The sequence below is a fragment of the Xiphophorus couchianus genome, chromosome 2, assembly GCF_001444195.1.
Source record: "Xiphophorus couchianus chromosome 2, X_couchianus-1.0, whole genome shotgun sequence".
Taxonomy (NCBI): Eukaryota; Metazoa; Chordata; class Actinopteri; order Cyprinodontiformes; family Poeciliidae; genus Xiphophorus; species Xiphophorus couchianus.
In genome coordinates this window covers 11,689,694-11,704,291 of record NC_040229.1, presented here as the reverse complement: position 1 = coordinate 11,704,291, position 14,598 = coordinate 11,689,694, and the positions used below count along the sequence as shown (strand labels likewise).

Below are 14,598 nucleotides of genomic sequence, written 5' to 3'. Positions count from 1 at the left end.
TCAAGAGATAATTTATTATAATGAGATTCTATCTCATTATAATAAATTATCTCATTGAATGAGATAATTTATAATATAAATAAATTAATATAAATATTATAAATATTTATAATATTATAATATTTATAATATTATTATAATATTATTACAATTATCTTATGAGATAATTATAATAATTATAATATTATTATAATTATCTCATGAGATAATTATAATATTATTATAATGAGATACTATACTATATCAATACAATGAGATAGTATCTCATAGTATATAATTATATAGTATCTCAACATACTATATTGAGATACTCATTATAATAATATCTCATAATAACATTATACTCAGACAGTATCTCAATATAGATACTGATATATAATATATTGAGTATTTTATCTGTCAAAAAACAGCAAATCTGCCAAGTGCAAAAGTATGTGAACTCTTTCAGTTCGTACCTTGTGGCACCTCCTTTGCAGCCATTACTTCAACTAAACATCTTCTGTAACCACAAACGAGTGTCTCACATCTGCTTTTTGGGATTTTTGTCCACTCTTCCTTGCAGAACTCTGCCACTTGAGTGAGGTTGGAGGGACATCTGGCATGTACTGCCCGTTTCAGATCTTGCCACAGCATTTCTATAGGATTGAGATCCGGACTTTGACTGGGCCAATCCAGAGTGTGAATCTCCTTTCTCTTAAGCCATACTTTGGTACTTTTGCTGGAATGCTTTGGGTCGTTGTCTTGTTGCATAATCCATTTCCATCCCAGCTTCAACTTCCTGACTGATGGCAGGAGATTCTGGTCAAGAATTTGTTGATAGTCCTGGAAATTGATGGTTCCCTGTATTATATGGAGTCGTCCAGGTCTGGAGGCAGAAAAGCAGGCCCAGACTTTCACATTTCCACCACCATGCTTCACTGTTGGGAGGAGGTTCTTCTCTTTAAATGCAGTGTTTACTTTTCTCCAAACATGGCATCTGTGATTATAGCCAAATAATTCAATTTTGGACTCGTCCGTCCAGAGAATGGACTTCCAGAAAGCCTCTGGTTTGTCCAAGTGCTCTCTGGTAAAGTTTAAACCGGCAGCTTTGTTCTTTCTTGAAAGCAAAGGCTTCCTTCTAGCAACTCTCCCATGAATGCCATGTCTATTGATGTTTCGCCTGATTGTAGACGCATGTACATTTATCCCAGACGCTGACAGAGAGTCTCTGCAACTCTCTGGAGGTGATGCATGGGTTGGCTTTTACCTGCATTATTATTTTTCTGGTGCTTCTTTGTGTAAGTTTTGATGGCCGTCCACTGGGCAGAGTGGCGGTGATGCCTAGTGCCCTCCATTTGAAAATGATTTGTCTCACAGTGGATGGATGAAGCTGGAATCTTTTGGAGATGGACTTATAGCTTTCCCCAGACTGATGGGCTGTTACCACCTTCTTCCTGATGTCCTCAGATGTCTCCTTTCCTCTCGGCATTGTTAATCTGGTCTTTATGCCTTGATACAACAGTGGTTTGGTTGGTTTCCTCTCCCTTTTAACCAAGTGCACCTCAAAACTTTTCCCGAGGATGCCTCATTTGATTGGTCTGCTTAATTGATTACTCGAGCACTCACATGTGTTTTACCTGAGTCTTTTACCTGATTGTCTTTACCAGTGCAGCTGTGGTTCATTTACTTTTGCAGATGCTCTGATTCCATGTTTCATTTAGTCTGCTTGCAATTCACACATTTCCCACAAAACAAGCAAATGTTTGTTTTGAACAAATCAACATAAACATAAAATCACCTAACTTCTAACTAAGTTTAAAATTACCTAACTATGTAACACGAACACGTTTTAAATGACCTAACTACTAACTAAGTTTAAAATTACCTAACTACGTAACACGAACACGTTTTAAATTACCTAACTACTAACTAAGTTTAAAATGAGCTAACTACGTAACACGAACATGTTTTAAATGACCTAACTACTAAGTTTAAAATGAACTAACTACGTAACATGAACAAGTATAAAATGACCTAACTACTAACTAAGTATAAAAAGACCTAACTGCTTAACACGAACAAGTATAAAATGACCTAACTACTAAGTTTAAAATGAACTAACTACGTAACACGAACAAGTATAAAATGACCTAACTGCTTAACACGAACAAGTATAAAATGACCTAACTACTAAGTTTAAAATGAACTAACTACGTAACACGAACAAGTATAAAATGACCTAACTTCTAACTAAGTTTAAAATGACCTAATGACTTCATTAGGTTCAGAGGTTTCTGGTTTCTCTGGTACGTTCTCTGGAGCAACCCTAGATGAATGTTTCCGAGCAAATTTGATGAAAAACCTCTTTATCTTCCCTGTCAGTTTGCATTTTGACTTTGGCTCAGCAGTTTGGTTTGTCATCTCTATTTCAACGTCTGCGAGCTCTTTAGGCTGAACTGGGTCGTCAACGGCTACTTTTATGGATTCCTCATTGGATGCACGCAGTCTAACCATGAGGTCCTTTATGATCGAGATGGTTTCCTCAACCATATATCTGACTATGGATATACAAGGTGTATGCTCGACATGATTTGTTGGAGTATCATCCGAGCCCAAGCTGTGGTAAATTCTATCCAGCAGATACTTCACAGTGAGCCGGTTTAAATTCACTGTGTGTTCGGTATGGTAGTCTCCATCGACGTCCATGATTTCAGCAAATGTCTCTGGAACTTTGTTGCCCACGACTGCCTCCAAGCCCTCAATGGTGAATTTCTGCTTGTGGAGATTTTCCAGAACATTGGATGTAAATATGTTCAAAATATCTCCAAAAATCTCTCCCAGAGTGGAGGTGGTGCTGGGTGCTGGATTTCCAGCTGCCAGTTTCAACCACTCCTCTGGGGTCATGTTGATAAAGAGGCGGTCGACCACCGCCTCCAATGCTTCGACCGTAATGGTCTCAGTAGATGGAGAACTCCTTCTATTGGCCATGGCTGTTGTAGGTTTTTCAAGTTTGAGGAACAAAAACAGATCTGGGCTCTGCGACCAACAAGTGCAAAGTGACGGTTAGAGAAAAAGAACTAGCAAATAAAGACCCTGATATATGACGTTCATCTACACGTCATAGGGATCAAAGTCTTATGTCGTCACGTAATAAGTCACTTTGCTTCAGCAGCCACTGCGCATGCCGCCTTCAGACTACTATTTAACTATTTAAATTATTAACAGTTGGGCTAATTAAATAATTTACAACCCGCAGCCACCGCAGATCGCCTCTCTTCGCCCGGCGCCAACTTTTTCATTGTCTTCATTTTCTTCTGGTTGTGACCAAAATAGGAATAAATTATTTTTATTTGTGCTTTGCACGCTAAATATGAATTGCTGTTTATTGGTTTTCATGAAAACTTATGTTTTAGGAAAACCCTGATCTGGCGTCTTTATTGTTCACCATGTTCGTCTCATTTAGAGGGACTCTGCTTATCTCACTGAGAGCTGATCATGAATAAAACCGCTTCATTATCGCTATTAATATCCGATGTTTGGGGAATTTTCTCTCTCATTTATAGTCATTACGGCTAATTCAGACAGTGGTATCTTTTTAGAATAGAAATCTATAAACTCAGGGAAAGTAGCACATCTTGCTTTCACAATAGGATGTGTTAATCTGGACCTTTCTCAACATGGACTGTTTTGTTTTTTTGTCTTATTCTGCGAACAGTTTATTCAAGGAAGTGATCAGTCAGAGATATTGCACAGTGCACTTAACTAATATTTGGGGTTTCAATTTTTCTTTTGTTAAAAACATCCAATATTTTTGTTAATAACAGGAAATGTTAAAGCTAAACCTAATATACAGGCACTGTTAAAAAAAAAAAAAAAAAGTCACCTTTTATTGTTGGCGCAGCCGTATTATAAAATGAAAAGCTTCATATAGCGCATTGTGGATTTCAGCGATTGTCATGTAAACAGAGGGTTCCAGAAATCAGTACACCTTTCTTCCAGATTCTTTCGAAGATTCATATTGTGAAACAAACTCAAAATAAGACCTCTGGTCTCTGAATTATTATTTTTTTAACTTGGGAACATAAACATTGAACAAAACAAAGCGTGGAGTTCCGCCTAGGGAAATAACTTTTGACAATGTCAGAAAAAAAGTGACCGCAAGCTGACTTCATCAGCCATTCAGCGATGAAAACTATGATTGGTTAAAATGTAATTTTGTTCAATTCTCATTGGTCAAGGTTCTTTTCCGGCTGAAATGTGATTGGTCAAGCTGTTCATCCTGTATCCTCCCTCTTGGTTAAGCAAACAGAACATGTGAAATAATAACAATCGCCCAAAGTTTACTACGTATTTATTAATTTCCTCCGATCTAGCTTATTTAAAAGCTGCTACGAACCTTCAGTGTTAAGGAATTTGCGTGTCGCTTTCTAAACTATGTTCATTTTTAATCGCTAGCTGAGGACATCTGCTGTGCAATAACAAAACTAACTGGTAAAGGTTTAGTACTTTAAGTACGTCATGCGAAAGGGGAATGCTTTTAATTTTATTGTCTGTTATTGCAAAAGAAACGTGCAAGCTGTTTCGTGAACGGCAACATTTAAATTCAGAGTTAAGCTTTTGCGTTCCCGGTCACAGCTCTGGACAAGCATGTTCCCGTTAGACTCGCCCTGGAACATCTCCTTCGCAGGCTGCGGCTTCCTGGGGATCTACCACATCGGTGTGGCCAGCTGTCTGCAGGAGCAGGCTCCTTTCCTGGTGCAGAATGCCAGACACATCTATGGAGCCTCTGCTGGGGCCCTCACCGCCACTGCTTTGGTCACTGGAGTGTGTCTCGGTATGTACCGGTTGTTGTCTGCGTGCACCTGCATAGGATGGAGAGACTATGGCATCCAGTTTCAATTGTTAGTTGCAATAGTTGCATGGATTGTAACATTAAACCGGCACAAAATAATTAGAATGTAACCTATTTTAATATTACTTTTAGTTTCAGCTCAAATAAAATCTTTCTTCTTGTCACCTTAAATCATCATAAGTGTCTTAAGAATAAAGATTTGGGGGGTTATTTGAGTTGAGTAGAGTTTGACTTCATTGAACATAGTGTAATAAAAGAATGAACAAAGTTTTATATAAAGAAAAGAAAACAAGAACAGTAGTAAAGTTTGCTTACACGCTCAAATATGTTTTTATAATTTTTTCAATGCACTGTAAAATATTAATCTTCTACAACAGTTATTTTCTGTGAAAGTCAGGCTGTTAACAAAACCAAAGTAGTAATTAAAAAGCACATAGTCTGCTTCATCCCGTAATGCAACGTCACTGTTTAACTCCACAGCAAATTTCAGTGCAATTAAGCTGACACAAGGTTTTACAAAGTAATCACTGCCATTTGTTGGTTAACTCTAAATGAACAACATATATTTATTATTAACTTATTTCTTTGGACCAACATTTTCTTTTTGCTTATGTTGTTCAAGTTGGCTTAGATTGAGACCATAAACCTATAGCATTTACCACAGCAAGTAGATGTAGCATTTTAGTGTCTCTAAGGTAAAATAAATATAATAAAAAATTGCAAAGTAATGTAATGTAATGTTAAGCTATCAAAATAAACTCTCTTATTTTTAATTGGATATATTACTTAAGTTACCTATGGTAACTAGCTTCCTCTCTTGAAGTGAGTTGGTTCAGCTCAGGCAGAAACTGGCTCAAATTAAATTCAGCCCTCTTTAGAAAAGAGGAAAACTTAAAAACATTTACCTTAGCATAACTTTGTTCATACTAATAATCATTATCAAGATATTCAACTGACATTATTCACATTCATACATTTATTCAAACAATACAAGTAATTTATTTTAAGTGTAAGTTTTTGCTTGTTTGGGAAAGTAAACTTAAAAGAGTCAAGACAAGTTTCCCCAAATGGCCTGAACTTGAAGTTGACTGGGTTTTATGTTTGGTTAAAGTAATATCAAACAAAATGATTAGTTTTTTCTGATTAGTTTTTTTATGAAATAGCTCACCTAAATAACTGTATCTAAAAGGTATCTTAGTGTCTATATATTAACTATTCAGTGTAAAAACAATGCTAATTGTTGTTATTCATTGTACCTTAATATTGTCATTCTGGGGGGTTGTTATTTATAGCTTTTTCTATCTCCAGGTTCTGCTCAACAATTCCCATGATCCCAGATGAATACATAAAGAGAATCCTATCTGTCGTTTAGCTCATCTCAGAATAATACATATTGGGTGCTATATTTACATTGAATTCTTTGTAAAGCTGTACAAAGATGCTTATTTGTCTACATAATTTCAAATACTTTACTCCAGTCTAATAGTTTACACTCACTAAAGCAATAAATGTCTAACCCTGATGTTTGGCTGTGATCCACATGATTGTGAACTGTCGTTCCTGTAATTAACTGCAGGAGATGCTGGGGCAAGCATAATTGAAGTCGCCAAAGAGGCAAGGAAGCGGTTCCTCGGACCCATGCACCCTTCCTTTAATCTGGTGAAGATTGTCCGTCATGTCCTGAAGCGGACTCTGCCCGCAGATAGCCCCCATCGGGCCAACGGGCGACTGGGAATCTCTCTGACCCGTGTGGCAGATGGAGAAAACGTCCTGGTGTCTCACTTCAACAATAAGGAGGAGCTGATTCAGGTATATACTAAATAACATTAAGACTAGACACTTTTTACAGCTACATACAGAGTTGCCTATTCTCACTCGTCTGGAGTGAAACAAGTAAAGTTCCTCTAATTCTCACACTCTTACTCTGCCCAGACAAATACACTCCAAAAAGGGCTCAAGTATCTAACTTACAATTATTTGGTTTTTTATTAGGCATGTGTCTGCAGTGCCTACATCCCAGTGTATTGTGGCCTTATTCCTCCCACACTTCAAGGAGTGGTGAGTAAATTCTCTCTTGCTTTTCCTGTTGATGCCATTCTTCTGTTTTCAGACTAATTAAGTTGAATTTAACTGTGATTTGGGAAGATTTACATTAAAACTGACTTTTCTGATGTGATATAAGAACAGTCTGTCTTTTTTCTAACTCAAAGTGGTTTACTCCGTTCTGTTTTGTCTTCGTTGCTTTTGGCACATTTTCTTTTTCTGTCACCGTTGGGGCCCTCCATTCCTTCAGGATGTGTTTGTTCCTAGTGGCACATGTGTGTAAACAGTGGTTATAAAATTCCACTAGCGTTAGTGTTTGTCTGAAATTTTACTCTCAGGGGGGAGGTTGGAAAGTCTCCTTTTTCCTCTTTTCTGTTTTGTTCGGCATGTTTCTAGTGCAAAGGTTTTTTTTCTGAGAAATATCCCTGAGTGATGCCAGCAGTACCGCCCTCCCACTGTGAACTTTGTGACGGGTTTTTCGAAGTTTAACATTGTATTAGAGAAAGGGTGTGTGTGTGTGTGTCTGTGTTTGGATTGAGGAAAAACATAGAGAGTGGCAGAGCCAAAATGTGATCAGGTGGCCTCACATGTAATTTGATGTTTCCTTAGTGCCCTCTTGTGACTTAAATCCTGATGTCACAGTCTCTTTACATACGCACACACACTGTATGTGTGTGTAAAGAGACTAACCAGTGGTTTAGTTTTTCTTCTCACAAATGTACACTGACGATAAAGAAAATAGTTGTGCAATAATGTATGGGTTTGCACCGCAGGATTTCACAAAATGCTACAATTTTGAAAAACACCCCGAAGAAAAACACGGATTTGTGTGTATATGGTTGGGATCAGTTAATCTACTGGCATTAGCATAAATTATAGTTAACAAGCAACTTCTGACAAATTCTGACAGATTTAGAGTTGCAAATGATCCAACTCTATGTGTCTGAGCCAAATTCTGACTCTTAAAAACCTTCTAATATATGCTGTGATGACGACAATAAATTTATTCTCATGCTTGGTTCCAGTTCTTAAATGCAGCTCTGCAGAATACAAGAGTACACTCCAGAAGAAGAAATTAGCTAAAAAAAACAACAATAAAGAGCTTAATAATAATAATAATAATAATAATAATAATAATAAATTAACAGCTATGATCAGTTGCTTTGTGGTTTATGTAATGTTACTAAGGGGATGTTGTTTGCATGGAACCCTGTGAATTAAAAAAAAAATCTAATCAAGATTAATAACAAAAATTACAAACAAATAGAAAATTTAAGATGTTGTTCTGTAGGGGAGAATTTATCTAAAGTTTATTTGATTGATTTCATTTAAATGTCTGGTTGGTAGCTTTGACATTTCATAATCTTTGATAAAAACCTGCCCTTATCAATACAGAGGATATGAGTTCACTATTATCGCATCCTGTTTATTTCCTGCACTGTGGATGAAGGCCCCCTCAGTTCCGTTTGTGGAAACTTTGTGCATTCATTGATCTGGCTCTGTTTACTCTGCTGCTATTTATCTTTTACCATTCAGCGATATGTTGACGGGGGAATCTCCAACAACCTGCCGCAGTACGAGCTGAAGAACACCATCACGGTCTCCCCCTTTTCCGGAGAGAGTGACATCTGCCCTCGAGACACTTCCACCAACATCCACGAGCTACGTTTCACCAACACAAGCATCCAGTTCACCCTCCCCAACCTATACAGAGTCTCTAGGGCGCTTTTCCCACCAGATCCAATGGTAGGCCTTTCTCTAATAAAGTGTTCATACCCCTAGAGTTTTTTCATATTTTGTAATGCTAAAACTTTGATATTTGTGAACGTGATCGTGCAAGTGCAAGGCAATTGGAGAAAAACCTTTTTTATGATTTTCTTTTAATTAATGTGTCTTGTTCTAATCTTTTAATGTTTGGATCTGTGTTTTATGGACCGTATTGGTTGCTGTTTAATTGTTTTACTGATTATAGCATTTTGAGATTTCTGTAAATGTATTTATCGTGTTTATTAAGAATCCCAATTAGTCTCTACAGTAGTAGAGACTGTTCCTCCTGGGGTCCACACACCACAAACATTACAATAAAATCATACTTTTGCAAAAATTACAAAGACAAGACATAATGAAATATCTGAGGACACAAACAAAATCAAAACAGAAAATTCGCCTCAACAATTTAAACATTTTATAAACATTACAAAAGGTAATGTTAAAACCCACAAACAACAGCATGTAAGATGGAGTGATCACACTGGACTACTTTGACACATAAAAGATAAACATAAATGTGTGTTTGAATGCAGGTTATGAAGTCCATGTGCAAGCAGGGATATAAAGATGCTCTGCACTTTTTAAAGAGAAACGGTAAGACTTGCTTTATTCTGTGAACAGCCTCAAAGCTCCTTTGAATAAATCTGGCCATAAACTAGCATTATTGATTTCTTGTTTTTGTCTCATGACCACAAATGTTTAGGTTGTACATGGCGTGTCGGTCCTGATACATTATCAAAACTCATGCTTCCTTTTACCATGTCAGCAAATCAATCGGCTGTTTTTTTCTTGTGATAAGCTCGAATTACTCGCCGTAGTTATTTAAGTACACACCAGCAGTGAAATGTATATTTGTTAAAAACACCTTTACCAGAGATATTATATATTTTTTAATAGAATATATTGATGAATCAGTAAGGTTTATATCTGTTTTGTGTGAAATTCAGGATTGCTTAATTGCACCGGGCCTCAAACAGACAAAGCATTCCTGGCCAACAGAGAAGAACTAAAGGCTTGTGATGAAGGGAGGGCTGAGAAAAACAACGAGGCAGAAGAGAAGCCACAGGTGGAGGCAAAAGTGATGTTTCATGCCAGCTCCTCACTAGATGAGCATATCATCGAGTATCTTCCACCTGCCGTGCACAAAGGTAAGATTTCACTCAACCTGACAGTGTATCATACAGTATTTATTATATCTATTTGCAGTTTGTGTGAAAGTCTCCAGTAGTCTTTGTTTTGTTTTGTTCTTCTTTTCTGCTTCATTAACATCAGACGTTTTTAAGGTTTAAAACAATTCTTAAACATGTTTTCTTAAGTCTTTTTTAAAAGTTTTTATTGCAGCTATTGTAAAAACACATTTCCAGTAAAGTTTATGTATCCGACTGCTGACCCTGAATATTTTTGTTTGCTTGCTTCTTTTGGTACTTAATATGCTTCTTGGTACTTTTTGACATATCTGGTGCGTGTCAATTTTTTTAATCAACAAATTAGCTCTTTTCAGCTTTTGTAATACATGCCTTTTGTAGATGGAAAAACATTTTATTTCCTTTATAGTTACCAACTGGACAAGGAGCCCATATACACATCAAAACTGGTTCTGTACGCCCAGTATAAAGTTTTCTAATGATTCTACCCAAAAAAAAAACTATCGTAAATGCTGCTAAAAATGTGTAGGCTATGCTTAAAAGTCTCTGCAAAGAGTGAACTCTACCAGTTCTGCCAAGACGACATGAGGTCAAGCTGAGACTTGCTTATATTCAGTGTGTATGATTAAGCTGGTGTAAATTGAAAACGAATTCACAAGAAATTTATCCAATTATGCACCCAAGTATTTATCTATTTTTAAAATTAAATTGTGTTATCTGTCCACTTTGAGAAAAGAATATTTCAAATGCATTATTAAAACCGTAAAGTTAACAGCGGTGGCAAACTATATTCATGAAGCGTGACAGAATAAATTATATTCACTAAATTGAACATGTGTTTAGTAACATAACTTCCTGTGAAATCGTGTGAAATTCTTTAACTTCTGCATGTTTGGCGCCCCCTGCAGCTCTACTGGAGGCCTGCCTGGAGAGGAGGAGCCTGGTGCAGTCTCTGGGCAATCTGCTCCCTGTCAGGATGGCATCAGCCATGATGCTCCCCTACACTCTCCCTCTGGAGTCTGCTGTGTCCTTGACTCTCAGGTGATGTGTGACGTCATCACATCACACCCCATTCCTACTGTTTCTGATAATGTTGTACGTGTCTGATTGTATGTTTCATAACAGAAGCCATTTTTCAGGAAACAATGTTTTTAAAGTATTGAAACTGCGTAGATTTGAAGTTTATTTCATCCACGTTTTTGTGCGGGCATTATTTTCACCCCTTATGAAAATTGGTAAAAGGCTGCAAGAATAACTTCCGTTTTGTAATGTAGAGGCTTAGTATCACACTGAATACTTAGAAAAATGCAACTATTAATTGAAGTATGCTTGTTTATTGTCACAGCTGCAACATTTATTGGTACCTGTAGCAATATCAGTTTACTCTCTTTTTACAGTTTCACAGTTTTTATGAACTTATTAATTAGTAATCCTTGAGTTACTATTCCTCTGACACAGGGGCCCTTTTCTCTGATCTCAAAATTTAAAAGACAGTGGAACATCTCATTCACAATTTGCAAATGTGTGTTCAGGTGAAAGGCTAAAATAAAAATGTTAATTCCATACATTTGTCCATATTTAAACTCATATTAGCAATTACTATGTTTAAAACAATTGTAACTGGCACAAACAAGGTTGGAGGAAGACCTGAGCTTTTCTTGAAACCATAAACAGTGAGGACTGCATAAAAATGGCATCTCTTCATCACCAGGTCTCTCAACTTAACTTTATTTTAAGACTTTTGTGCAAACTTTACCAGGTGCACCATTTTTGATAGTTGAGGGCAATGTTTATCGCTGTTACTGGGGATGCTATGTTGTGCACCGACTGATGATGATGTCTTCCATGTGCAGGCTTCTGGAGTGGCTTCCAGATGTGCAGGAGGATGTGGGCTGGATCCGAGAGCAGATACTGAAAATCCTGCTACGTCTTCTGCGTCAGGCTTCCAGAAACTTTTCACAGCACGTATCTGCCAGGTAGTTCATAAAACCGACAGTTATAGTCACAGCCTAATGTTGCATAACATGTCAGGCAAGACTGTACACACCTGACTAACAGAGGCTGCTCTCTGCAGCATTTGATCTTGGCAGGATTTCAGCTTTGTAAGGCTTGCAGAAGCATATCATTTTAGCCGTTTGAGGGTGGCAGGAATTCAAAGTGACTGATATGTCAACAATCAGAGCTAATTTGAGCTAATTTTTCATTTGCAATCTTTTCTAATAGGCTGTTCTGCCACCTGGAGCTTTACCATTACAAGTCCCTCCCATCCAAGCCCAGCTCCAGCAACCTATTTCCCGCCTGGATGAACAGCAGCGGCTCTTCAATGCAGGACGTGTTCGACCGGTACAAGAACCGGCTATTGTCTGGAGTTCTCTGCATCGACATGGACCTGCAAGGCTCCTTCAAAACCAGACGGATCCCACCAGAGACCAGCCGCGTGGCTAGCTTTTTCCAACAAGACTTTGCAGAACACAAAGGTTATTTTAATCCTCAAGGTGGCAAACCTGCTAAACCTCTGAGTAGATCTAAGAGCTTTTGGTAGGCTTCAGCTGTGATCACAATCCTGATCCAGGATTAGTGAAAAACAAAAATAAGGCTGAATTTTTACACTTGGATATGTTAAAGTTGCAATGTCAATATTGCATTTGAAATGCAGTCAGCTACTTTGTGTAGTGTTTGGAAGTAGTGATATAGTACTTTGAAAAAGAATTCATACTTCCCTTAAGTTTACACCAACACAAAGTTGTGCATAATTGTGAAATGGAAGAAAAATTCATGGTTTTCACTTTTTTCGCCAATCAAAAATACGAGAATAGCATGTGTTTGTAATCAGCCCTGCTGGAGCCACGTCTCACTGCATGTACACCTGGAAGTGTTTCGTGATATGTCTCTGACAGCGTTAGATATTCAGAGACTGACATTTTCACCCATTAGTCAACCTCAGTCAGAATGGATGGAAAGGGAACGTGAAAAGCAAGTCTTTCCTCAGATTGTCTTTCCTCAGATTCTCAACCAAATTTAGACCTGGACTTTGACTGGGCCTTTCCGATACATAAATATGTTTGAGTTTCAGGTCTAATACATCGTCTAACATGTTTTCTTCAAGGATAGCCCAGTTTTATAACTTATGACCTGCTTTCTTATCCTGGTGGAAGAGAAGCATCTCCACATCATGGTACTGCAATGTTTCACTGTCTGGATGATGTGTTCAGGGTTATTGGCAGTGTTAGTTCTCTGCCACACAGTGTTTTTTTTGTTTTTGTTTGTTTCAAATGCATGCGGCATGCCACATGCCACACTTTTCAGATATTTAACTGTAAATAATCTCCAAAACCATGCATCCATTTTCTTTCACTTCACAGTTATGGTCAACTGTTTCATTTTCCACTTAAAATTCCAAAAACTACAGCGAGGTGTAAGGCGTGGCAAAAATCTACAAAACTTCAAGAACCATAAATAGTTTTTTAAGGCACAGGCACATTTACTGGGTGTTCGACATTTTTGAACCAGTGTCTGAGTCAGAAATAAGCCATTAGCTACAAGCATTCAGGGAGTATTACATCAACAGAAGCACACTTAAAATTTGCACAGTTAGTCAGTCATGCAGAAACTTGAATTACAGGATGTTACAAAGATTTAGCGCAATAAAAGAAAAGTGTTGATGGTTTTAGTGGAAGGCAGTCAGCCACAAAGTGAAGCAGCATTTTCCTGCCTGCAATTACTTTTGGCTCGCAGGAAGCACTGGACAAAACGGAAAACATTAGAGTTGGTTTGTTAAAAGCAGTTACTCCATTTGCATGATGCCATTTCCAATGCACTATGTTTAAAGAAAGCTTACTTTGTTTTTAACAAATGTACTAATGTAAATGGCTAAAACAAATTGATGTGTATGCAGTACATGAAAGTACTGTAGTGGTCATGTATATTTCCAATCATAGTTTTTATGATTTTTCATTGTTGTTTTTTTCCACTGCTTCTCACTTTAGTTAATTATTTTAAAATATGTTTGGTGTTTTGTTCAGTGTCAATCATTTTTTTCAGAACTGCACATTTTCTACTTATTAAGTAACTAAGCTCTTTAAGTACTCGTCATGTACAGTGTGTTTCATTTTAATAGAGCATTTGATTTGCTAAAAACATGTTATTTGCCAAGTCAATGTAATGTGCTGAAATTGTCACCAGGTGTCATCATGTTTAGAATTTGTGATCATAAAATAAACTGGTACTCCCCATGATTAACTACAGCATATAACTACAACTCTGTTAAACAACAACAGAAAAACTTCCATCTTATGACAAGACAAACAGGAGCAGCAGTAGGCATATGCTGCAAACCACCCAAGTTCAATTATAAACTACAGAGGATTTTTCACTGTTTGTGGTTTGTGGCATAAACTGTAACTGTAATGACAATGAAGTAGAAAATTACAAAAATGTCAAGTAGTAAAAAAGGAAAACAGAAAAAAGTAGTTTCTTCATGCACCAAATTTAGACTAGGTTTCATTCCCCATACCTATAAAACCACTGTAGGTTTGGATTGCAACGCTAGATGGTTGTGGGTTTTTAGCAATTCAGTCAGTTAAAAAAAGTTAAACTACATTTATCATTCCTCCATTATAAACCACATATTAAGATGCAATTTGGCATGAAGCATACATTTTGCAAAGTACTTTTTTAGGTGTATCACTTTTGTCACTTCTCAAGTTTTTGTTTTAATAATTATCTTTGTTGTTATATTTGGTGTAAGAAAAAAAATACTATTTTGTGTGACTTTAACAGTAGCAACATCTGTCCATCCTTGCTCACTTC

General features: G+C 37.1%; 1 protein-coding gene across 1 annotated transcript; it reads left to right on the top strand.

The window, feature by feature from the left end:
• The first annotated feature begins 4,326 nt into the window (after positions 1-4,326).
• pnpla2 (patatin-like phospholipase domain containing 2) lies at positions 4,327-14,033 on the top strand. The gene is made up of 9 exons (XM_028031953.1): positions 4,327-4,813; positions 6,408-6,640; positions 6,824-6,889; positions 8,411-8,620; positions 9,178-9,238; positions 9,592-9,792; positions 10,698-10,830; positions 11,643-11,765; positions 12,013-14,033. The coding sequence occupies exons 1-9, from the start codon at positions 4,627-4,629 to the stop codon at positions 12,329-12,331; spliced, it is 1,533 nt and encodes a 510-aa protein (XP_027887754.1). The 5' UTR covers positions 4,327-4,626; the 3' UTR covers positions 12,332-14,033.
• Positions 14,034-14,598: the final 565 nt, after the last annotated feature.

Bases quoted from the DNA above. Each gene is read 5' to 3' on its own strand.
- pnpla2 (XM_028031953.1), top strand. From the start codon at position 4,627: ATGTTCCCGTTAGACTCGCCCTGGAACATCTCCTTCGCAGGCTGCGGC. The intron at 6,641-6,823 runs GTATATACTAAA...GTTTTTTATTAG, and splicing joins ATAAGGAGGAGCTGATTCAG to GCATGTGTCTGCAGTGCCTA. The intron at 6,890-8,410 runs GTGAGTAAATTC...TTTACCATTCAG, and splicing joins CTCCCACACTTCAAGGAGTG to CGATATGTTGACGGGGGAAT.